The following is a 24373-nucleotide window of genomic DNA, read 5'->3' on the forward strand; positions in this document are numbered from 1 at the left end:
ACCACAGAGTTGATACATTGCTCTGGGGTTGCTGTTTCCCATATGTAGTACTTTACATTTGTGAATGTTAAACTTCATTTGCCACCTCGAAGCCCATCTGCTCAACCTTTCCAAATCCTGTTGCAGTAGCATAGTGTCAGTAGTGTCCTTGACAACCCTGCCAACCTTCGTATCGTCTGCAAACTTGGACATTAAGCCTGATATACCATCATCAATATCATTTATAAATACAGAAAACAATAAAGGACCCAATACTGAACCCTGAGGGACTCCACTAATAACATTAGTCCACGATGAGCAGTGTCCGTTGATTACCACTCTCTGTCTTCTCCCCCTCAACCACCCCTTTATCCATAGCAGCAATTTGCCTCCAATGCCACACTGCTCCAATTTGTGCAGCAGTCTTCCATGTGCAACAGTATCAAAAGCCTTTCTAAGATCCAAGTATATAATATCAAAGTTATTCCCTGCATCCAGTTCTTTTGTGACTGCATCATATTATCCAATCAAATTGGTCAGGCAAGACTTCCCCTTAAGAAAACCATGCTGTGTCCTAGCTATAACTGAAGTCTTGTCTAGATGATCCTGCAGTGCTTCTTTAACCAGTGCCTCCATTAATTTTCCGGGAACAGAAGTTAAACTCACAGGTCTATAATTACTTGTGTCAGCCTTTGATCCCCCTTTGTGAATTGGGGTCACATTTGCACATCTCCAGTCCGTGGGTACCTCCCCTGAGTCCAAGGAAGCTCTCATAATTATGGCTAAGGGTTTGCTTACTTCCTTTGCTGCCTCCTTTAATATAACTGGATAGATCCCATCCACCCCAGGTGCCTTTCTTGTGTTTATCTTCAACAATTTCTCCTCCACTTTGCTCTCAGTTATTACAAGATTCTCTAGCTTACTGCTAGAGTTGAATACACCTCTGGCATTCCCCTCGCTGAATAACTCCTCATGTGTGAATATCGATGCAAAATATTCATTTAGTTTGTTAGCTACCTGAGCAGGGTCATCAACAGTTGACCCATCGATCTCAAGTGGACCAATCTGATTCATCCCCTTCCTTCTAGAGTTTACATAAGTAAAGAACTCTTTGCTGTTTTTCTTCGCATCCCTTGCCAAGGATCTCTCGTAATCTGCCTTCGCCTGCCTAACCTCCTTTGTAACTTGGTTGCAGATCAACTTGTATCTATCATAGGCATCTGTGTCACGTGTTAATTTGTATGTATCCCATGCATTTTTCTTCTCTGCCATATGCCTCATTAGTTCATCTGACATCCATTTAGGCCTAAACCTTGAACAATATTTCTTAGTTGGTATGTAAAGCCTAGTAGCTTCCAAGATAAGTTCTTTGAATGCTTCCCATTTTGAATTTGCTGTTGGCAATATCATCAGTTGATCCCACTGTATAGAATTTAAATACTGTCTCAGTCCATTGTAGTCGCCTTTACGAAAGCAATACCCCTTCCCTTTACCCCTAATGGTAGTTACCTCTTTGAGTAACTCCCACTTCAGCACACTGTGATCACTGCCACCTAGTGGTTCATTTATCTGCAGATTCTTAATGCATGAAGAATCACTACTGATAATCAAATCAAGAGTATTACTCCCTCTAGTTGCCTCCCGAACATGCTGATGTAGAAAACAATCATCCAATAAATCCACAAAAGCCCTGCTAGTGTGTGAGTGACCAGCCCCCAAATTCCAGTCAATATCTGGGAAATTAAAATCTCCCATTATAAGACTCTCTGATTTACTGGCCCACTCTATTTCTCCGAACAGTTTCTTATTACACTCATCAGAGTCATTAGGCCTATAGCACACTCCTACTCTCAATTTTGATCTCCCAATGCTTATGTCACACCAAACTGACTCGACACTGCACTGTCCAGCGATGTCGACTGGCTTCACTTCCTTGGATTTTATGTGTTTTTTAACTAATAGCATAACCCCTCCTCCCTTCCTATCCTGTCTATCCTTTCTGTAGACATTGTACTCCCCAAATTCCAGTTCTGCATTCCTTATATCTGTGTGACACCACGTCTCTGAAATCCCCACAATATCTGCCTTTGATGTTTTGAGCAATACCTCAAATTCATCAAATTTATTTACTAAACTCCTAGCATTGGTGTACACGCAAGTATACATGCACCTGTTCTTTTTCTTAGCTACCCTAACACAACCCATGTGTTTACTTGTACCCCAATGATTCCCAGCAGTCTCTGAAATATCCTGCATCTTATTTTCCAGGCTGCGGCTCATTCCAATAGAAGCAGTGCAAGAATCACTTTCACCTCTGCCAGTGGCTACTGTTAATCTATTAGTGCTTGTATCCCCCCAATCTAGCAGTTTTCCGACCCGCCTAACACTGCCTCGATAGCATCAGCAAACATTCTTGCACCCTTTCTATTTAAGTGTATGCCATCCCTGTAGAAGCTGTCTCTCCAGGGTGTCAGCTTGTCCGAAGGCAAGTGGGCCCCCTTGCAATAACATTAGACAATATGTTAAAAATATTAATGACCTTTTAGCAGCTTGAAAATATAACAGTTGTGGATGGGCCCCCTTTGTCTCCTGGCAACCAATATTTTTAGACCCAGTCTGCCACTGGCTGCATCATATTATCAATCAGATGGGCAAGACAAGATTGCTCTTTAACAAATCCATGCTGTTGTGACTGCAGATGGTCCTGCATTATTGCTTTACTTCTTCTCTGCCTCTATTATTTTTCCTGAAAGAGAAGTTAAACTAATAGATCTGTAATTGCTCATATCACTCTTTTATTCCCCTTTACAAATTGTGGATACATTTTCACATCTCCAGTCCATAGGAACCTTCACATAACCAAAGGATGGTGATTATGGCTAAGGGTTTGCTTACTTGCTTGCTTTGCTTACCCACCCCATGTGGGTGGGATCCATTCAATGCTCTTTTATGTTTAGCTGCAATAATTTCTATTCCACTTTCTTCACATTTATCACAAAATTATTTCTTCCTGATACAGTTTGAAAAGCTTCTGGCATCCCTTTCCCTAAAGAATTCCTCAAATGTGAATGTAGATGCAAACTACCTGTTTAGTTTTTCTGCAACCTGAGAAGGATCATCAACAGTTAAACCATTGATATCAAATGGACCAATATGATTCATCCCCTTTATTCTAGTCCATAAACAAAGAAGACTTTGCCAAAGACTCTTCATAATCTGCCTTAGCCTGCCTAACCAACCACCTTTGCGACTTGATTGAAGACTAGTTTACATCTATTATAAGCGTCTGTAGCTCGCATCTGGTGAGTATGGGCTTGGCTTGGTACATCCAGGGTCCTGAGCTGGATATCATCATTCTTCTTTTTCTTGGTGATTCCCTTCTACTTCTGACTCTCTCTCTCTCTCTCTCTCTCTCAGAGTAACTCTGGATTTTTTTTTTTTTTTTTTTGGCAGGTGCAGCATAAGCCTCAGGCTTCCTTGCACCATATAGCTAATAATAATAATATCCTCATAATTTATATGCATACCACGTATTTTTCTGTTCCACGAGTCTCATTACTTCATCTGACATTCATTTAGGTTTAAGCCTTGAACAGTATTTTTTAGCTGGTATGAAAAGCCAAGTAGCATTTACAATTATTTCCCTGAGTGGTTCCCATTTAGAATTTGCTCTTGGTAACATTATGAGTTTTTCTCACTGTACAAATTTCATAAATTGCATGAGACCATTGTGGCCACCTTATGAAAGAAAAGCCCTTCCTTTTACCCTTAACAGTAATGTCTTTAAGTAAATCCCACATGAGTACACCGTAATCACAGCCACCCAGTGTCTTTTACCTACAGATTCTTAATGCATGAAGAATCATTCAGAAATGATTTTTCTTGAAGAATCATTCAGAAGTTTGAAGAATCAATCAGAAATGATTGATTCTTCAAACTTCAAAATGATTGATTTCTTCTTTGTCTGACTTTTGATTCTTCAAAAGTCAGACAAAAGAGTATTACTTTGTTTTGTTGTCTCTCTAAATCTGCTGTAGAAGACAGTCATTAAATATATCCATAATATTCTTTCTAGTGTCTGAATTACCAACTCACAAGATCCAGCCAATATCTGGAAAGTTAAAATCCCATTTTAAGACATTCTGATTTACTGGCCCACTTTGTTACTCCGTATGGTTGTTTGATGTACCCATCATAGTCATTTGGCCTATATTACATCCTACTGTAATTTTTGTTTTCCCACTGCTTATGTCATGCCAAACTGAATCAACATTGCACTGGCCACCCATGTGAACTGAATGCGCCAACCTAGATTTAATATGCTTCTAAGGCATATTATGGTCTTGCTGCCCTTGCACTGTAAAGCCTACAAACAAACAATATGCTTCTTAACTAAAAGAGTAGTGTGTATCCGAGTAGTGTGTATGCGGGGAGCATTGTCGAGGCCACGTTACGTCAAGGATCTGGGTATATTCTTACCACATGTATGCCATATCCAAAAATTTCATTACTTCATACAGCATGTCCCACCCACTTTTTCTTACTATTGAATACACCATGAATTGTCAAACAAATAGAGCAAGCTTATCTGCGAAAAGATCTAAACCTCCCAAGGACTTCCTAATTCATTTCACAAATATACGTGGTCTCAATTCTAATCTCAACGATGTCCATTTCCACTTGCAGTCTGGCAAACCTCATGTACTTTTTCTGACAGAATCTCAGTTATCGGTTGATTCAACTACTGCTCATCTCAGATGCCCAAATTATTCGCTGTATGATTCCTTTCGCCTCAAAGGTGGTACTTGTGCATATGTTCGTTCTGATGTTCCCTGTCAGAGACTTGGCAATTTGGAATCTCCTCTCTTTGATCTTCTCTGGCTTAAAATCTCTCTACCTCATTGTGTCAAATTCATCTGTTGTCTCTACCGTTCTCCCAACTCGACTAATCACTTGGAGCTCTTTGACTTCCTCTCGTTGCAACTTGACTTTCTCCAGTCCAACTCTCCTAACAGTGAGGTAATTTTCCTTGGTGATTTTAATGTTCACAACCCCAGCTGGCTTCCGTTTTCTAGTCACACCGACCCAGCAGGTCGAGATGCTGAGGCTTTTGCAATTACTAATGACCTAGCACAGATTGTTCATTTACCTACAAGAATACCGGACAATCCTAATCATACAGCCAATACGCTTGATCTTTTTCTCACAACCAACCCTTCTAAGTACACGGTCGAAGTGAGAGCTCCTTTAAGCACTTCAGATCACAACTTGGTGATTGTCTCTTCTCCAATGGAACCTTTATCTCATGGCTATTCCCAACCTCGTGTTGTTTGGCATTACAAGAATGCAAAATGGGATGACCTGCGAGACTTCTTTTCTTCTTTTCCTTGGTCGGATTACTGTTTGAAAACTTCTGATGTCAACGTTTGCTCAGATCGTGTCAGTGAAATTATTCTTGCAGGAATGGAATCCTTTATCCCACACTCCACTTTAAAATCTCGTACTTTATCTAAACCTTGGTTTTCCAATAAATGTGCTAAGGCTGTTCAAGAGAAGAATGTTGCATATTGTAATTGGCTTGTTTCTAATTCTTCAGTGTCATTTTCTGTCTACACCAAAACTCGCAACAATTGTAAAGCAGTTATTAATCAGTCCAAACTAGAGTTTGAACAGGCTAAGAGTAGAAAACTTGCTTCTTGCCCTAATGGTAGCCGAGCATTCTGGTCTCTTGCCAAAGCTATTGGCCGCAACTTTTGCCCATCTCTGCTCCCACCTCTGTCCAAACCAGATGGTTCTGTTGTCACTTCAGCCAAGGATAAAGCTGACCTGCTAGCATCCCATTTTTCTTCCAGCTCATGTATTAATGATCTTGGTAAAACACCTCCCACCATTCCCAACACACTGCATTCAATGCCTCCTGTGGTCTTCCGTCAAAAGGATATCAGAAGGATTTTGATGAATCTCGATGCTAAGAAAGCTCCAGGTCCTGATGGTATTTCTCCACTTGTTCTCAAAACCTGTGCTCCTGAACTTACTCCTATTCTTTGCCGCCTTTTTCACTTTGTTATTCTAAAGGTGTTTTTCCTTCTGCTTGGAAATTTGCTCATATCCAGCCAGTTCCTAAAAGGGTGACAAATCCCTCCCATCCAATTATCGTCCCATTGCAATTACTTCTACCCTTTCTAAAGTAATGGAGAAATCAATTAACCCCCAACTCTTAAACTACCTAGAAACCTTCCGTCTGATCAACGATCACCAGTATGGATTCCGTCAGTGTCGATCCACTGGTGATATTCTGGCTTATGTTACCCATTTATGGACTAATTCAATGGAAAGGTTCGGTGAAACACAAGTAGTTGCTCTTGACATCTCAAAGGCTTTTGATCGTGTTTGGCATAAAGGTCTTCTAAACAAGCTTCCATCTTATGGTTTGCCAACTGTTTTTAGTAATTGGTTATCCAGTTTTCTCTCTGATCGCTCACTGAGGGTGATGGTTGATGGCTCTCTGTCTTCTAACTTCTCCACTAATGCCGGTGTTCCCCAAGGTTCAGTTCTTTCCCCCACTCTTTTCCTCTTGTATATCAATGACCTTCTTCCATTGACTGGAAATCCTATCCATAGTTTTGCCGATGATAGCACATTGCATTCAACTTTCCATTTTGAGAAACCTTGTCCTGTTCAATCAGCTTCAACTTCTCAAAAATCTGCTACCAATTCCTTAAATGCCGATCTTCAGGTAATTCTCCAGTGGGGCAAAGACAACTTAGTTGATTTCAACCCTTCTAAAACTCAGTCTTGTCTTATATCTTGCAAAAAGGATTCTTCTGCTCCTATGCTTATCTTTAGTGACACTCCAATTTCGAGGCAAAAGGATATATCTCTTTTGGGGATTACCCTCACTTCTAATCTCTCTTGGCACAAGCACATTACAAATATTGCTTCCTCTGCATCTAAAAAACTTTGTTTTCTCTTTCGCTCTCGGCGTTACTTTTCTTCCAAACAGCTGCTCACTCTGTATAAATCGCAAATCCGCCCTGCCATGGAATATTGTTCCCACATCTGGGGTGGTGCTCCCAAAACCTCTCTCAGGCTTCTTGATTCCATTCAGAAGAGGGCAGTTAGGTTAATTAATGATTCATCTCTAACAGAGTCTCTCCATTTGCTGTCTCATAGATGCACTGTTTCTGCTGCATGCCTCTTCTACAGATACTTCCATGGGCACTGTTCTTCTGAATTAGCTTCTATAATTCCCGCTCTCTCTTTCAAAACAGTCCGAACACGTGCCGCTACCAGCCAACATCCCTTTACTGTCCAACTTCAAACCCACAGAACCAACTTTTCATCTTCCTCATTTATTCATTCAACTGCCGTTTTCTGGAACAACCTTCCTTCATACGTATTTCCTGAAAATTACAATCTACAGAAGTTCAAGTCCAATGTCAACAAATATCTTCTTTCGTCTTCTCAGTCTCCAACCCAAGCACGGTACTAAGTACTATAGGTTCTAATACCTCTCGTGTTTGGGGTTCACACACACAAAAAAAAAAAAAAAAAAGAGCATAACTCTTTCTTCCCTCCTCTCCTGTGTCTTTTTTGAAATCACTACTCAGCCTTTTGGCTAAGATCAAAGATCGATGTGTCCTTCTTGCATACATTGTAATTCCTTTATTCAAATTCAGCATTGTTTATGTGGATGGCACCATGTGTCTCGCATATAAAGATATAGTTAGGTAGATATTATGTATAAGCAATACAAGCTGGAGAGTAAATCATACTGAGTATTACTTAGATTGACCAGATTTTAAACAAAAATAAAAATTGGACACATGTTGAAAATGCAATAACACATGAGACTACATCATATGCATGCAAATCAAAGAACATAACTTATTTTAGAAATGTACAATGTCTATCAGATGAGTCTATGCTTTGATATATGTTGCTGTTGTGTGTCTATTGGGAACAGATGGTGAATTGGTAAACATTATTTTAATATTGTTGTTTTCCTCTAAATACTTTAAATAAAATTTAAATAATTCTAATAAAATTTAAAACGTATCATTTACAAAATGCATTGGGTAACATAAAATTTTCATTTAACTTCCAAATAAAATTACTTGGAAAAAATTAGACTATTTAGCATCCCACTTCATCTTTATTAGGACAATGGTATACTTCATTCAAAAACAGGATGTCTAGACACTCTAGTATAAATCATGCACCTAATAAATATTCAAATAATCTTGCTGCTGAAAAATAAGAAAATTGGAGGAATTGACTTTTTATAAAGAAAATATAAGCTACTTTTTTGTAAACAAACTGAACTATCACGAAAGTACACATTTTAAATTTATTAAAACATTAAGCTTTCTATAATTAGTTTTTAGAAATCGAATTATAGAAAACTTTTGATATTAATAATAATATATATAAGATTGTACATGTCCTTCATACCTTTAATATTTGCAAAATGTGTGATTTCACCCAGTTTCCAGCTCTCGTGAAACGATCAATAGCTTCTTGCAGTTTTTTTGTATCTGCACTATCAGGTGATGGTTGTGAGAGATTGGAGGCTCCAAAAGATGACAGCAATAAGGCAAGGAAGAGATTCAAGACCTATTTTCCAGTAATAAAAATTAATATGATAGTTGATGTATTTTAAAGCACTGTTAAAATTAACATAACTTAAAGAAGGAAGTAATTATAGTATGTATACAATATCAAAATAATTATATAAGGTCCTTTTCTACTCCACAGGATCTGTACCTAAGCAATGATATATTTCAGTGCACAGAAATTTCTGATAAAAGCTTGTAGAGTTGTCAGTTGATTAGTCTATAGCAATGGGCAGTGATCATTCTCAGGTTTTAACTCTCCCCCCTAAATCCATGTGACTAGGCAATGGTTCTTCCTAGAGCCTTTGTGCAATTTTTGCTCCATGTGAATTCTACAGTCTAATTTGGCATTGTAAAATGTTTGTAAAAATGACAAGAATAAGAAATGGAAGACTTCTCAGTATGCTCGGATTAATTTATTTATTAAAACCCGTAAGAGAAAAAGGCTTGTCTGTGAATAAAACCATCCAACTTGCAAGTTTGGACAGTTTACATAAGCCACTGTTGTAGGCTTGCTTTTTTTTTTTTTTTTTTTTTTTCTTTTCTTAAACTGCTGTAATTTATTCTGAAATAAATATATAGTGATCATTCTTTGGTAATCACCTAGAAACCCTTCTTAAGGAAGAAGAGTTTTAAATGAATTGATTGTTTATTATTGAAAAACACAGGATGATTAAGTTTAAAAATACAAAAGGTACACAAGCCATTACGCTTGAACAGATGATATTAGAAATCAAAATTAAGTACACTACAGTTGTTTAAGAAAAGCATAATGCCTTCTAATTCAAATTTGATTAGTTTAATATTGTAATTATTAATTTAATATTGCCATTACACTTGAACAGATGATATTAGAAATCAAAATTAGGTACACTAAAGTTGTTTAAGAAAGGCATAATGCCGTTTAATTCAAATTTGATTAGTTTAATATTGTAATGGGCAGTATGGTAGAAATGACGTTTTGCTCACCTCATATAGTTCAGTCTTTTTTTTTGCAGATAAGAGATATTTATAGTTATAATATGTTGTTCATGGGTATGGGTACATTCTTTTAATTGTTCTCTCATGCTTTCAGTAGGAGGGGGAATTAGGACTGGACTTTTGTAAGAAGATATTTTTTAAAATCTTTTGCATAAAACCAGTTTACACTATAAGCATACATAGCAGGCTTTAAGAATGGAGTACTTTTTTTTTAATAGAAAATGAGCTACCAAAAGGGAATTGGAACTATGGAAAACACAGAAAAATATAGGAAAAATAAAAAGTACTTAATGCTGAAAAACTTATGATTTCAGTGTCTTCATCAAGGGTCAACCACCAAAATTACAGGAAAGATAGCAAGAAGTAGAGCCTCTGTTTCTGACATGAAATATATTGATGGTTAACCCTTGATAAATATATTGCTGCATAATCCTGGTGTTGTTATCAAGAGTCAATGACCAGAATTACAAAAAAAAAAAAAAAAAAAAAAAGACAACAAAGTAGAGTCTGTTTCTAATGCAAAACACATGCTGTGAAATAAAAAAAATTAAGAAATGGTGAATACAGAAAAAATTTAATAAAATTAATGGATATGAAATTTATGAGGTTAAAGTCAAATGGTGATAAATATGAGGGGAGAACACATAATGCAGGCATGTGGATCATGATATATATATATATATATATATATATATATAGTATTGGTGTGAATACACCATAGATCACTCTTAAAGGCAAAACACTACATTTGTAGTGTAAAAGGGCATCATTTTATCTGTCATCATATAGATTATTTATACTCTTAAACCTATGATGCCTTGTTGCATTGCATTTAATATCTATATTTATATATATATATCCTTTATTGCCTAAAAAATAAGACATGACAATACATAAAGTAAATTCCTCTGTATAGTAAAGGGTAGGAGGTTTACAATGCAAAATAAAAAAAACAACATGCAAACATAATCATTAAATATTGGAACAGTCACAAGTCATATATCTTCTTCAATTTCAGATAATACCCCCTTAGCTCTTGCTGCTGGATCCAGTAGCAAACCATTCATGAATTCTATTGCCATATTCACAAAAAATGATTGATTTTTTGATTCCTATTCAATTCAGTAACCATCTTAGATATAGATCTTATCCTCATAATAGGAATTCTCCATGATAAAAACTTGATTTATTTAAACCAACTTGATTTATTTAAATGCTTCACCAGCCAGTTTATTGTTTTAGTTTTCCATTATGCAAATACTGAATAAATTTTCAACTGTTCACATAACTAGATTCACATAATGGTGGAGAAGAAACAGGAGGACGCATCAACTTGTAATAATTTCACCAAGTTAGAAAAAGAGTATCATATTGCCAAAATTGACTTAATGGAGAAATGAGCAGCAGCAGATCATATAATGGATGCATACAAAAATAAGGGATTCATGAAATGATAAAAAGTGCTTCAAAAGATCCTAAAATCTCAGATTACAACTATATACAATTTACAAAGCCAAATGCTTCCAATATCTTTAACTGAAGTTGTTGACTGTGAAGAGCAAAGGATAACTTACAGTCCAAATGAATCAGAAGGAATATTCACTGAGTTAATTTGAACATTCAAACTATAAAAAGAAGATGACAAACAAAATTTAATATACTTAGATTTTGTTGAATTCACAGACACCACCAAAATTAGCTAAATATTCCAAAAATTAATTAATCTACATATTTAAAATGCAAAAAACTGTATACAAAATACAAAATGTAAATGACCAAAAACTGAAAAGAAAAATAAATACAGGCATTATCCATATAAGATAATAAATTAATTTTGTAATTAAAATATTGCAGCAGAATAACCAAAAATAATAGACCATCTTGTGGAATAGCTATACTAGAAGCATAAAATAGGGATTAAAACTTATTGGAGAAATGCAATAATTTGCAAAGCTTTTTTTTTCTTTATAATTAGTAAAAAAATAATAATAATAATAAATATTAATATGCTGTAAAAATGTTGAAACAATAACATAACATGACTGCAAATAATTATTGATGTAAAATTCTCAAGAATCATATTTTTCGAGAATATTCTAAAATATTATCAGTACTAAGAACTTTCAAAAATTTTATTCATGGCCAATTCATATAAGTGAAATAGGCTATTGATAGCACTCCATAGAATTCTTACTTTTTAAATCAGTAATAATTTCCATAGTAAAATGTGGGCCTTGGGCTGCTTTACTCCATGCTTAGAGATACTTGTCTACAACTTTTAGAATTATTTTCAAAGATATGCCTTGAACCTGCCCCCACTTAATCCCAACTCAATTTGGCCCAACATAAAACATCTTTGACCCTGAATGTAAGAGAATTGGAAGAAGGTTTGAGAAGCTATATGAATGAAGTTCTCTCTGAAGAACTGAGTGATGGTGATGGGGGAAGAAAAACTTAAGAAACATAAGGGAAAAAAAAATGACTATGTTAAAAACACAGAACTGAATATATAAAAAATATTAAAAATTCAAAATAAAATGATGAAATGAAGCATTTTGTATTTTGATGTTTCTAATCTGAATCCAAATCTGTAAGCATTTAACTGAATTTGACATTAAAATTCTTATAGATTCAGATTCTTACAGAATTTCTCACTTCCTTCACCACTGGCTCAACAGTAACTGAAACCACTAGGGTCATGACTTTTGTACCTCTGCAAAAGTTTAAGAATGCATGCTATGTATTGTCAATTTGTCAGCTCTTAAAATTGCTAATTTGTTATGTTTGCCAAATGAATGATATCATACGTGCTGAGACCTCTCTGTTTTAGCATTAGTAGTTGGTTGTCATATGCAGTATGCTTATAGTGATTATACTCAGCTTAAACCCAAACAAAAAGTATCTCTCTACCAAAGTGAAGAATCCACATGTAAATCAGACTTCATAACAAAAGGCTTCCCGAATAATCATTCCTTTGTTCTGTATATAAGCAGCTCTACCATTACAAATCAGATTAGACCCTCGTATACTACATGTGGGAAAGTCTTAGATAACGCAGCTGAGGTTGCTGATGAATTTAATAGGTACTCTGCGTCTGTCTTTACTGACGAAAGACCCTTTATAGAGAGGAGAGGCTGAGCCATATGAAATTAGTGATTTTGAAATTATAGATGACTGTTTATTAGAAAAATTTTTGAACCTAAATGCAAGTAAGGTTCCTGGAGTTGATGCCATATACCCAATAATTTTGAGGGGGAGGTGGCCAGAGAGTATATTGAACCACTGAGGTTAATTATGTGGACATCTTTGGACTTGGAAGTGATTCCTTTGGATTGAAGAAGTGTCAGCATATCACCAATACATAAAGGTAGTTCTAAGAGTGAAGTCTGTAATTATAGACCAGTTAGTCTGACTTCAGTAACAGGGAAAATCTTTGAGGTAATGATTTAGAGTGCAATCCATTTAGAAAGAAATGGCATTCTGAAGGACACACAACATGTGTTTTGTAAAGGGAAAATCATATTTAACTAACCTAGTAAGCTATTTTGACACAGTTACTCATAAGCTGAATGTAGGAGATGATTTTTACATAGTTTATTTGGAATTTTTAGCAAAGCATTTTTGACTCAGTCCCTCATGAGAAGTTATTGTATATGCGGGATTATGTTGAGATTAATGAAAAGATTCTAAGATAGATTGCTGGGTGGCTGCAGAAGGCAGAGGGCTGTGATCAATGGATATTCTTCTTCAGATTGGTGTAACATCAGAAGTGGAGTCCCCAAGAATCAGTCCTTGGGCCACTGTTGTTTCTGATTTTTATAAATGACATCAATGAAGGGATAAAGTGCATGATATCAAAATTATCAGACAATGTAAAGGTTGGGAGATTGTTAATGATTAGTGTCAAGAAGTGCTCCTGTGGATGATTTGAACAGGCTTCAGGAATGGTTAGAAAAGTAGCAACTATGTTTTAATGTGGCAAAGTGTGCAAGGTCTTACACTTGGGGAATAGCAATCTCAAAATAAATTATACACTTGGTTGGGTTGAATTAAAAACAATAGAAGAAGAAAAGGTTTTGGGAGTTATAATATGGACAAATATAAAGTGTTCTGAGCAGTGTTAACAGGCAGCCAGGTAAGCTCATGTTGTCCTATTGATGCTTTATTGAACATCATCCTGTAGAGATAAGGAGGTCATAATCCCACTGTATAAGGCAATTGTAAGACTGCATTCGGAATACTGTGTCCAAGTATGGAGACCTCATCTGAAAAAAAGACATTGAGCTTCTTGAAGGGGTATAAGATGGGCAACTCGTATGATGAGATTGGAAAAGAGCAATCATACAAGGAAAGACTTTGATTATGTGAGCTCTACAGCTTGGCTACAAGGTACCTTAGAGGGGACCTGATTAAGTTTTATATGGTTTTGAGAGGAGTTATTAAAATGAATGAAAGTGGAATTTTCGCTGCTATAAATAATTCCAAATCTCGAGGCCATAAATTATTATAGGGGAAGAGGTTTAAACTAAATTATAGGAAGTTTTCTTTTAGCCAGTGAGTTGTTGACTACTGGCACAAGTTGTCTCTGCAGGTAGTTGAGGATGACAGTGTGAAGAAATTCAGAGGTCAATTGGATAGTGATCTGTGTGAAGAGGGAAATGCATAATTTATATATTTTCTTATATATATATATATATATATATATATATATATATATATATATTTTTTTTTTTTTTTGGCTGGCACTTGTTGCTGTTGTTATTTGGTTTTTAGGAGCATTGGCAACTAAGGCCATATTGCTCCGGGGATATGCGGTGGTCATTCCCTGACTTTTCCACATCCTCCATATTTGGTGGCTCACGGGCTTGAACCCCGGTCTAATCAAGAAGCATGTGCTACGCACTGCTGCTCCTGCCCACCTGGCTATGGAGGCGCTGGCTGGCACTTGTTTGTTTGCTTGTGGGCTTTATGGCACAAGGACAACATAGCCATAAAGCACTGTTTGGCTGGCTCAGCAAGAGCCTATGACTTCCTTGTACTATATGGCTAATACTAATCACTTTCTCAAAAAGGCTTTTTGCCACACATCAGAGTCATGGGGGGGTGCAATGTTGAGCGACAGAATAGAATGTGTGGATTGAGTGAATGTGAGTGAATGAGTGGCTGTGTTTGTGTAAGACTAAGTAGTGTGACTGGGCTGACTGTTCAATGGATGTGAAAATGGATAAACCTTGTGAGAAACAGATGTTGTGCTGAAAGAGAGTAACTGAGTGTTATGTTGAATGAGAATGACTGTGAGTATTGTGGTAAAAGTGGGTGACAGAGAGTTATGGTGAATGGGAATGACAGATGCTGGGGGTGAATGTGAGTATTTGTTAGAATTGTGAAAATGGCTACACATCTAGTATTTATAATTACATTATACTTATATTAATAGGATTATATTTTATTTATTAAGATTATGTAGTTCCTAGTTTATCATTATATTAACATACCCATTGCATACCCTCCTGATGTGTGAGAGATGATGGATGACAGGAAAAAAAAAATTCAACCATTGTATACATACATGTAGAAGCTGTCCCTTAATTGCATGAAATGACAGAAAATCGAACAAGAATCAACCCTTCTCAAACAAAAAACATACTTGCCATAGTCGTTCCAGCTGAAAGATATCTTGAATAGCACCTTTGTGGTGCCATTCCATATTGGACTGGTTTGATTCTGGTTTGAAGCAGTGTATTCATGGCTTTCAGAAAACTTGTTGCAACAGTTAAATATATGCATGCATGATACAACCTATTTTCCAAATTGTGCACTTAACCTGTGGGCAATTTCAGCAGGTTTCACTTTCTCTTTTGACAAAAGTGTGAGGATAATATTCTTCTCTGCTTGGAACAAATGAGGCTGACACCATCTTGCACTGCTCTGATGTGTGTATTGCTCTTATGCAAAATATTTATGTGAAGAGAGCACAGCGCTGTCATTGATCTCAGTCAGAGCACAGACTCAGATCAGTGTTCTGCCATCTGTCATAGTGTTTTACAGAGTTACTTTTTGAAGAGATTTCTGTGGAAAATATATGGGAGATATATTTTCCACATTATCTGTAGAAAATATATGGGAGAAAACTAAACAAATGACTAAATATGCAGCCTTAGAAACCTTGGGAACAAAATAAAAACCAAACAATCCTTGGATTACAGCAGAGATTTTAGATGTATGGATGGAAAAAAGACAAATGAAAAACTTCCTAAACAAAGAAGATAGTCAAGAAAAAAGGGAAAAATAGACAACCTATATAAAGCTGCTAAAAGGAAATGGTTGGAAGACAAAGCAAAGCAGGGCGAAGAGGCAAATAAACATCACTACTCTAAAACAACTTACTGGGTTATAAAGGAACTCTCTAAAACATACATCCTGAAAACACTGACAATGAAAAATAAAAACAATATAAAAACAGGAAACTTGCAAGAAATTAAAAAAATATATGGAAAGAATATTACCAAAACCTGTTCAATGGTGAAGGAAAAAATGCTCTTGCCTTAGATAATAGAAGAGATAAAGCACCTTTGAGCCGACCGGGCTAGCCGAGTGGGTAAAGTACCTGCCCGGCAACCCAAAGGTCGCGGGTTCGATTCCCGCCTCGGGCTTGGATCAAAGTACTGCAAAAACCTTGGGAGGTGCAATATGGCCACAGAAGCCGATGCGCCAACAACTACCAAATCAAAAAAAAAAAAAATAAAGCACCTTTGATTACAAAAGAAGAAGTTCAGAAAGCAATTAGCCAAATGAAGAATGACAAGGCACTCAGAAATTATGGTATCCAAGCAGAACTATGGAAATTCGGAAGCGATGCAATGTTAAAACACCTCGCACAATTGTTTAATCTAATTTTATTTACAGGTGATATACCAGAAGACTGGAAAAGTAGAATATTAGTATATACACAAAAAAGGAGATAAAGAAAATTGTCAGAATTATAGACTCATTACCCTTTTAAATTGTAAGATCCTTATAAATATTTTATATATATGGTTTACCATATATATAAAATATTTATAAGGATCTTACAAAATAGGATACTTAAAACATATGAAGAAATAATAGGGGAAGAACAAGCAGGATTTAGAAAAGACATCAACAATAGACCAAATAATCACACTAGCATTAGCATTAGTAGAGGCATTTGATGCAAGAAAGCAAGCTTATGCAGCATCAGCCAAAAAAAAAAAAAAAAAAAACAACTTCCACTTCACCCCTCTGTTCGTTCAAAATACCTGTCCAGCTGAGCCTTAAACTTATTTAGGCTATCAACCTCCACCACAAGGGATGGAAGTCTGTTCCACAACCAACCACCCGCTGGCTAAAGGCAAATTTCCGCACGTCTATCCTACATCTGTCTTTCCTCAATTTGAATTTATGCCCTCTCAGGCAATTTTTCTGAGCTAGAGGAAGAATCCCATCAGCATTGAGCATGCTTAAACCATTCAAGGCTTTATACACCTCTATCAGATCACCTCACTGGTGCCTAGTCTCCAGACACTGTAATTTGCAAAACTTAAGCCTTTCTTCGTAAGAGCACCCCTTTGTTCCATTCACTAATCTTGTTGCCCTTCTCTGTACTCGTTCCAGCAGCTCTACATCCTTCTTGAAATGAGGCCTCCAGACCTGTATACAGTACTGTAGGTGTGGCCTGACCATCGCCTTATACAATGGAATAATCACCTCCTTATCCCTGCTGGAAAAATTCCTGTATATCATTGACAATACTCCATGAGCTACTCTTGCAGCCCGTCTGCACTGCTCAGAGAACTTCATATCTGCCTGCACAACCACCCCCAAGTCCCTTTCATTCTCTACCACTGTCAGTGTTGTACCACAGAGTTGATACGTTGCTCTGGGGTTGCTGTTTCCCATGTGTAGTACTTTACATTTGTCAATGTTAAACTTCATTTGCCACCTCTCAGCCCATCTGCTCAACCTTTCCAGATCCTGTTGCAGCAGCATAGTGTCAGTAGTGTCCTTGACAACCCTGCCAACCTTTGTATCGTCTGCAAACTTGGACATTAAGCCAGATATACCATCATCAATATCATTTATAAATACAGAAAACAATAATGGACCCAACACTGAGCCCTGAGGGACTCCACTAATAACATCAGTCCACGATGAGCAGTGTCCATTGATTACCACTCTCTGTCTTCTCCCCCTCAACCACCCCTTTATCCATAGCAGCAATTTGCCTCCAATGCCACACTGCTCCAATTTGTGTAGCAGTCTTCCATGTGCAACAGTATCAAAAGCCTTTCTAAGATCCAAGTATATAATATCAAAGTTATTCCCTGCATCCAGTTCTTTTGTGACTGCATCATAGTATCCAATCAAGTTGGTCAGGCAAGACTTCCCCTTAACAAAACCATGCTGTGTCTGAGCTATAACTGAAGTCTTGTCTAAATGATCCTGCAGTGATTCTTTAACCAGTGCCTCCATTAATTTTCCTGGAACAGAAGATAAGCTCACAGGTCTATAATTACTTGTGTCAGCCTTTGATCCTCCTTTGTGAATTGGGGTCACATTTGCACATTTCCAGTCTATGGGTACCTCCCCTGAGTCCAAGGAAGCTCTCATAATTATGGCTAAGGGTTTGCTTACTTCCTTTGCTGCCTCCTTTAATATAACTGGATAGATCCCATCCACCCCGGGTGCCTTTCTTGTGTTTATCTTCAACAGTTTCTCCTCCACTTTACTCCCAGTTATTTCAAGATTCTGTAGCTTACTGCTAGAGTTGAATACACCTCTGGCATTCCCCTCGCTGAATAACTCATGTGTGAATGTCGATGCAAAATATTCATTTAGTTTGTTAGCTACCTGAGCAGGATCATCAACACTTGACCCATCAATATCAAGTGGACCAATCTGATTCATCCCCTTCCTTCTAGAGTTTACATAAGTAAAGAACTCTTTGCTGTTTTTCTTTGCATCCCTTGCCAAGGATTTCTCGTAATCTGCCTTCGCCTGCCTAACCTCCTTTGTAACTTGGTTGCATATCAACTTGTATCTATCATAGGCTTCTGTGTCATGTGTTAATTTGTAAGTATCCCATGCATTTTTCTTCTCTGCCATATGCCTCATTAGTTCATCTGACATCCATTTTGGCCTAAACCTTGAACAATATTTCTTAGTTGGTATGTAAAGCCTAGTAGCTTCCAAGATAAGTTCTTTGAATGCTTCCCATTTTGAATTTGCTGTTGGTAACATCATTAGTTGGTCCCACTGTATAGAATTTAAATACTGTCTCAGTCCATCGTAGTCGCCTTTACGGAAGCAATAACCCTTCCCTTTACCCCTAATGGTAGTTACCTCTTTGAGTAAATCCCACTTCAGCACACTGTGATCACTGCCACCTAGTGGTTCATTTATCTGCAGATTCTTAATGCATGAAGAATCACTGCTGATAATCAAATCAAGAGTATTACTCCCTCTAATTGCCTCCCGAACATGCTGATGTAGAAAACAATCATCCAATAAATCCACAAAAGCCCTGCTAGTGTGTGAGTAACCAGCCCCCAAAATCCAGTCAATATCTGGGAAATTAAAATCTCCCATTATAAGACACTCTGATTTACTGGCCTACTCTATTTCCCTGTACAGTTCCTTATTATACTCATCAAAGTCATTAGGCCTATAGCACACTCCTACTCTCAATTTTGATCTCCCAATGTTTATGTCACACCAAACTGACTCCACACTGCACTGTCCAGCGATGTCAACTGGCTTCACTTCCTTGGTTTTTATGTGTTTCTTAACTAATAGCATAACACCTCCCCCCTTCCTATCCTGTCTATCCTTTCTGTAGACGTTGTACTCCCCAAATTGCAGTTCCGCATCCCTTATATCTGTGTGACACCACGTCTCTGATATCCCAACAATATCTGCCTTCGATGTTTTGAGCAATACCTCAAATTCATCAAATTTATTTACTAAACTCCTAGCATTGGTGTACACGCAAGTATACCTGCACCTGTTTCTATTCTTAGCTACCCTAACACAACCCATGTGTTTACTTGTACCACAATGGCTCCCAGCAGTCTCTGAAATACCATGCATCTTGTTTTTCAGGCTTCTGCTCATTCTAATAGAAGCAGTGCAAGAATCTCTTTCACCTCTGCCAGTGGCTACTGTCAATCTATTGGTCTTTGTCTCCCCCAAGCTAGCAGTTTTCCGACCCACCTAACACTGCCTCGATAGCATCAGCAAATATTCTTGCACCCTTTCTATAAGCAATCTCTCCTGTTAACTAAACATCATTGCAGAAAAATATTGGAATAAGAAGAAACCTCTTTATCTGTGCTTCATCTATTTTAAGCAGGCATTTGACTCTGTAAACAGAGAAAATTTAATGAAGCAACTACAAAAAATCCCACTTGATCATGAAATAATCATGTTTGTAAACAATTTCTACAAAAATACAAGGGCAATAGTAAAATTCAACAACCTTAAAACAGAGAAATTTGAAAGAGAGAAAGGAGTCATGCATGGATGCCCTTTATCCCCATATCTATTTAATATCTACCTAGAAGAACTAATGAAATCAATTGAAGAAAAAAGAGGCACAATAATAAATGGAAAAAAATAAACCACATAAAATATGCAGATGATATTGTGATTTTAACAGAAACCAAAGAACAACTAAAATAAATATTAACAAACATCGATAAAGCAAGCAACAATTACGAAATTAATATTAATATAAATAAAACCAAAGTAATGCAAATTGGAAAAAACATAGAAGATATAAACATCCAAAATCAACAAATAGAACAATACAAAAATTTGTATACCTGGGCTCTCTAATAACCAGAAACCTAAGTAATATTGACCAAATTAATTACAGACTGAACATCAGATGGACAAACATGAACAAACTCAAAAACATATGGAAGAGCAATAAAATCTCAAATAGTCTAAAAATTAAACTAAGTGAAACTGTCATCATATCCACAGCAACTTATGGATCAGAGAATTGGAAAATAAATAAGAAAGAAGGGCAAAGGGGAATAATGGCATTTGAAATGAGATGTCTAAGGAAAATCAATAAAACAAATTGGAGAGAACATAAAACTAATGAACAAGTAAGGAGAGATATAAAATTTGAATGCAGAATAATAGAGCAGATCTATAAAAAAAAACTTCAGTGGTTTGGACATGTGAACTGGATGAAACAACACAGGCTGCCTAATGTAGTACTGACAGGAAGAATTGGAGATAAGAGACCACCAGGAAGACCCAAAAGAGAATGGCTCCAATGCCTAAAGGAAAACAGAGGTTTTCAGAGTTATCATCAAATGATGCAAGATTCAAGAGATCGACAACAATGGAGGATGATATCTAAATAGGGACTCAACCCGTGCCAAACGGAAGAGTAGAATGATGATGACTTTTTGAAGTGTATTTGCTGCAAGTTTGCTCACTGATTCAATATGAAAAAAAAAAAAAAGTATTAAGCCTAGGAGAAAGTCATTTATCTTATTTGCAGAAAAATAAGATTAATGACTAACCAGAGCCACAGGTGCCAATATTGTGAGGCAGAATATTTTAAAAATTATGTGAGGATGAAGTGCCACTTTAAAAAAATAAATTCACAACTCCAACTTTTCTAAACAAGTGGTTTCTGTTTCAACTTTATTTTCTTCCAAGTCGAAAGGTATCTCTGAGGACTGTGCATCATATTCAACTCTCTCTCTAAGTATGGTCCTGATTACTCTGGGAAAAGAAATTTTTCTTATATACAATATACAACTACCTTCACTGATGATACATTTTATAATTATCTTTTACAGTGATGGTTTGGCCAAAACCTGACGGACTATGTAATTAACAATCTTTTAGACAAAATGTTATTAACTGTTGGAAAAACCTGCTACTGAATCTTGCAGAACTATAGAGATGTAAATTTAAGGAATGGTTTGAATTGGATGGATATCAGGATGAAATTAGGTGATGGAATTTTTTTTAAGGCTGATGCTAAATAAGTTAATGCTAATGCTAATTTTCTCTCTCTCTCTCTCTCTCTCTCTCAGGGTAAATCAAATTTTTTTTTTTTTTTATTTTTGGCTGGTGCAGCATAAGCCTCAGGCTTCCTTGCACCATATGGCTAATAATAAATAAAAAGCTTAGCATCCTTGCATCATTTTCCTTTTATTACTTCTTACCCTTTTTTTAGAAATCAGAGATAATGAGACATTTATTTTATTTACACCCAATATTTATACTTCAAGGAGGAACAAGCTTATGTCCTCCCTTATTTCTTCTGTAATGCAGCAAGTACAACATGAAATAATAACAAAATAAGACTTGTCAGCACTTCTTTTTTTTTTATATGCATAAACAAAATTTTTGAAGACTTAATAAAATGATATTACTTCTTTACCAACCTCATAAATCATAAATTTATTTAATTTGTGATGTATTGAAATGGAATTGTTCAGATCAGACAGATTTACAAAGCATGTTTTTCCTAATTTATGTTAACACATTGCTTGTGAAATTATGTTGCTGTGCAGTAAAAAATTAACCTAAATTTTCCACCATTTGTAATTTCTGTACTCAGTCTTTGTGATAGATAAGTTTATGCTCAACTAAAAGTCTATTTATGTATGAGGGTAGGCTGATAAGTTTTGCCTGTTGAATCATAACTCAGTAAACAATTGAGATATTTTTAAAATTCAAAAATTAAACAAATTTCAGAATGTCTTCTATGCATGAATGATGCTGAGACACAGTACCATAACCAAAACTCAGTCAGTAGCCATTAGAATGAGTGCACTAGGTATGTCAATGTTCATAAAACTGTATACTGTTACTGAATTCTTAACTGCGGAAAAGGACATTCCTGTGAAATTTATTGGTGATTGAAGATTGTTTATAGCAATGAAAGTGCTAATGAAATCACTGTGTGTAGGTGGGCAAGAAATGTGGAGAAATAGTGAACCAGGAACAACAGATCTCTGAACAATAAACCTTGCACTGGAAGTGATAACAGTATCCAATAAAACACACAATTTGCGAATGGCATGATTTAAAGTGATTGTTGATTCTGTGGCTGATGACCCAAAGTCGCACTGCTGCTGAGTTGAACATCTCAAAAGAAAGGGTGGGCCACATTATTGGACTTCTTGGTTATTGAAAAATTTGTGCCACATGGGCTCTTCGAACGTTGACTGGAGATGAAGGCTGAAATAGTTCAGATTTGTGAGTTTTTGACTAGGTATCGCAATGAAGGGAATGGATATCTGTATGGAACCATTACAGGAGATGAGACATTGGTTCACCATTTTGATCCTGAAGAAAAGAGCAATCCATTAATTATCATCACAATGATTCCCCACGATCAAAAAAGTATAACATACATGCATCTGCCTAGAAGATCAAGGTTACCATGTTTTGGGAAGTACATCACGTCTAACTGATTGATTTTCTCGAGAGGGGGAAAACAATTAACTCACAGTAGTATATTAAGCTACTAAGGAGCCCGAGGAAGGTGTAAGGTAAGGTGTATTTAGTGTCAGATGGCACCAGGGGTTTCCCCCCATCTCCGTGTTGCTTTCATTGTGTGTGTACCAGTTTGCTGGAAATGCCAGAGGTTTAAAAGTGTATGGATATTGTATATGTGTAGTGTCATGTACCATTGTTCATCTGGTCTTTTAGCCGCTGGACCCCTGCTGAGGCCCAACGTTGCCCCACCTTCACCTCGTGGAGGCAGACCAGGAACCCAGTAGTTTTAGTTTCACACTGGCAGGTCCTGCCACCTAATTTCCTGAGATTTCAGAGGCTAGGACCTAAAAAAAAAAAAAAAAACATGTGCGCTCTTTTATATGCACGTATGTACAGACAGATACATATATCCATCATCGTCGGTTTGATGATCGTTAGATGAGGGTGGTAATGCTTGCATAATAAAGGCCGAAATAATGGGCGAATGGGAATTTTGACGTAATTAAGTTTTTGTGTGTGGGACGTTCGCTAGCATAAAGATAGAGTGGGTGGGAGACTGAAGGCTGGGAGGGCTTAAGGCAGAAATATGGGGATGATAGCGTAGGCAACCCCAGAACTCAGTGAGGCAGGCCCATGCCTCACCAGGAGAAAGTAGGGAGGACTTTCTCCATGCCTCACCAGGAGAAAGTTCTGCCCTGTGCCGGGGGGGGGCATCCCCCGGCACAGGGAAGGGGTTGGAAAGGCACCAGGCAAGGGAGCCCGGTGCGATCACCAACAAGCATCTGCAGGAAAACTATACTATGACTCTGTTGGTGGTGTCCAATCTGGTGTCATGTCCGAGTTGTCATCCTTGGGACCTGGGTCCCAACCATATTAGTCCTTTACCTTAGTTTGGTTTATTTCCTAAGACTTCCAGTTCTCAGGAGTGTGTCTTGTTCACATAGACCCAGCTGGTGGGGTGTCTAAGTTTGGTAGTCATCTCCATTTGTCTTTCATGGGACATGGGTCCCGTCCATGTTAGTCTATTTTGGTATAGTTTGTTTCCTGAGTTTTCTAATTCTTGGGGGTGGGTAATTTCTGATGTCCCAGTCCTACCGAGCTGAAGAACAGATGTTCTTTGGTTATAATGGTAGTGGGTTGTGGGCTGTGGCCATTTGGTTTCTCCTCCTCCTCGCGAACAGTGCCCGTGCGTAATCCGAGAAGGCTTGATACTCCTCCTTCATGTCTAGGAGGTGATGTTCTTGTCCCTGTGGTAAGTAGTGGATTCTGGTTTATAAAACACCACGTAGGTCTTCATAGAG

At 37.1% G+C, this 24373-nt stretch overlaps 1 protein-coding gene across 1 annotated transcript in view; it reads right to left on the minus strand.

Annotated features, from left to right (window-relative positions):
* The window catches only part of LOC150083272 (sodium channel protein para-like), a 1345866-nt gene that overhangs the window by 445094 nt on the left and 876399 nt on the right, over positions 1-24373 (minus strand). The window contains exon 19 of the mRNA XM_090377950.1: positions 8434-8595. Coding sequence (XP_090234076.1) covers positions 8434-8595 — 162 coding nt within the window. The remainder of the gene's footprint in view (positions 1-8433; positions 8596-24373) is intronic.

The sequence above is a fragment of the Mastigoproctus giganteus genome, chromosome 7, assembly GCF_048544385.1.
Source record: "Mastigoproctus giganteus isolate SK-2022 chromosome 7, ASM4854438v1, whole genome shotgun sequence".
Taxonomy (NCBI): domain Eukaryota; kingdom Metazoa; phylum Arthropoda; class Arachnida; order Uropygi; family Thelyphonidae; genus Mastigoproctus; species Mastigoproctus giganteus.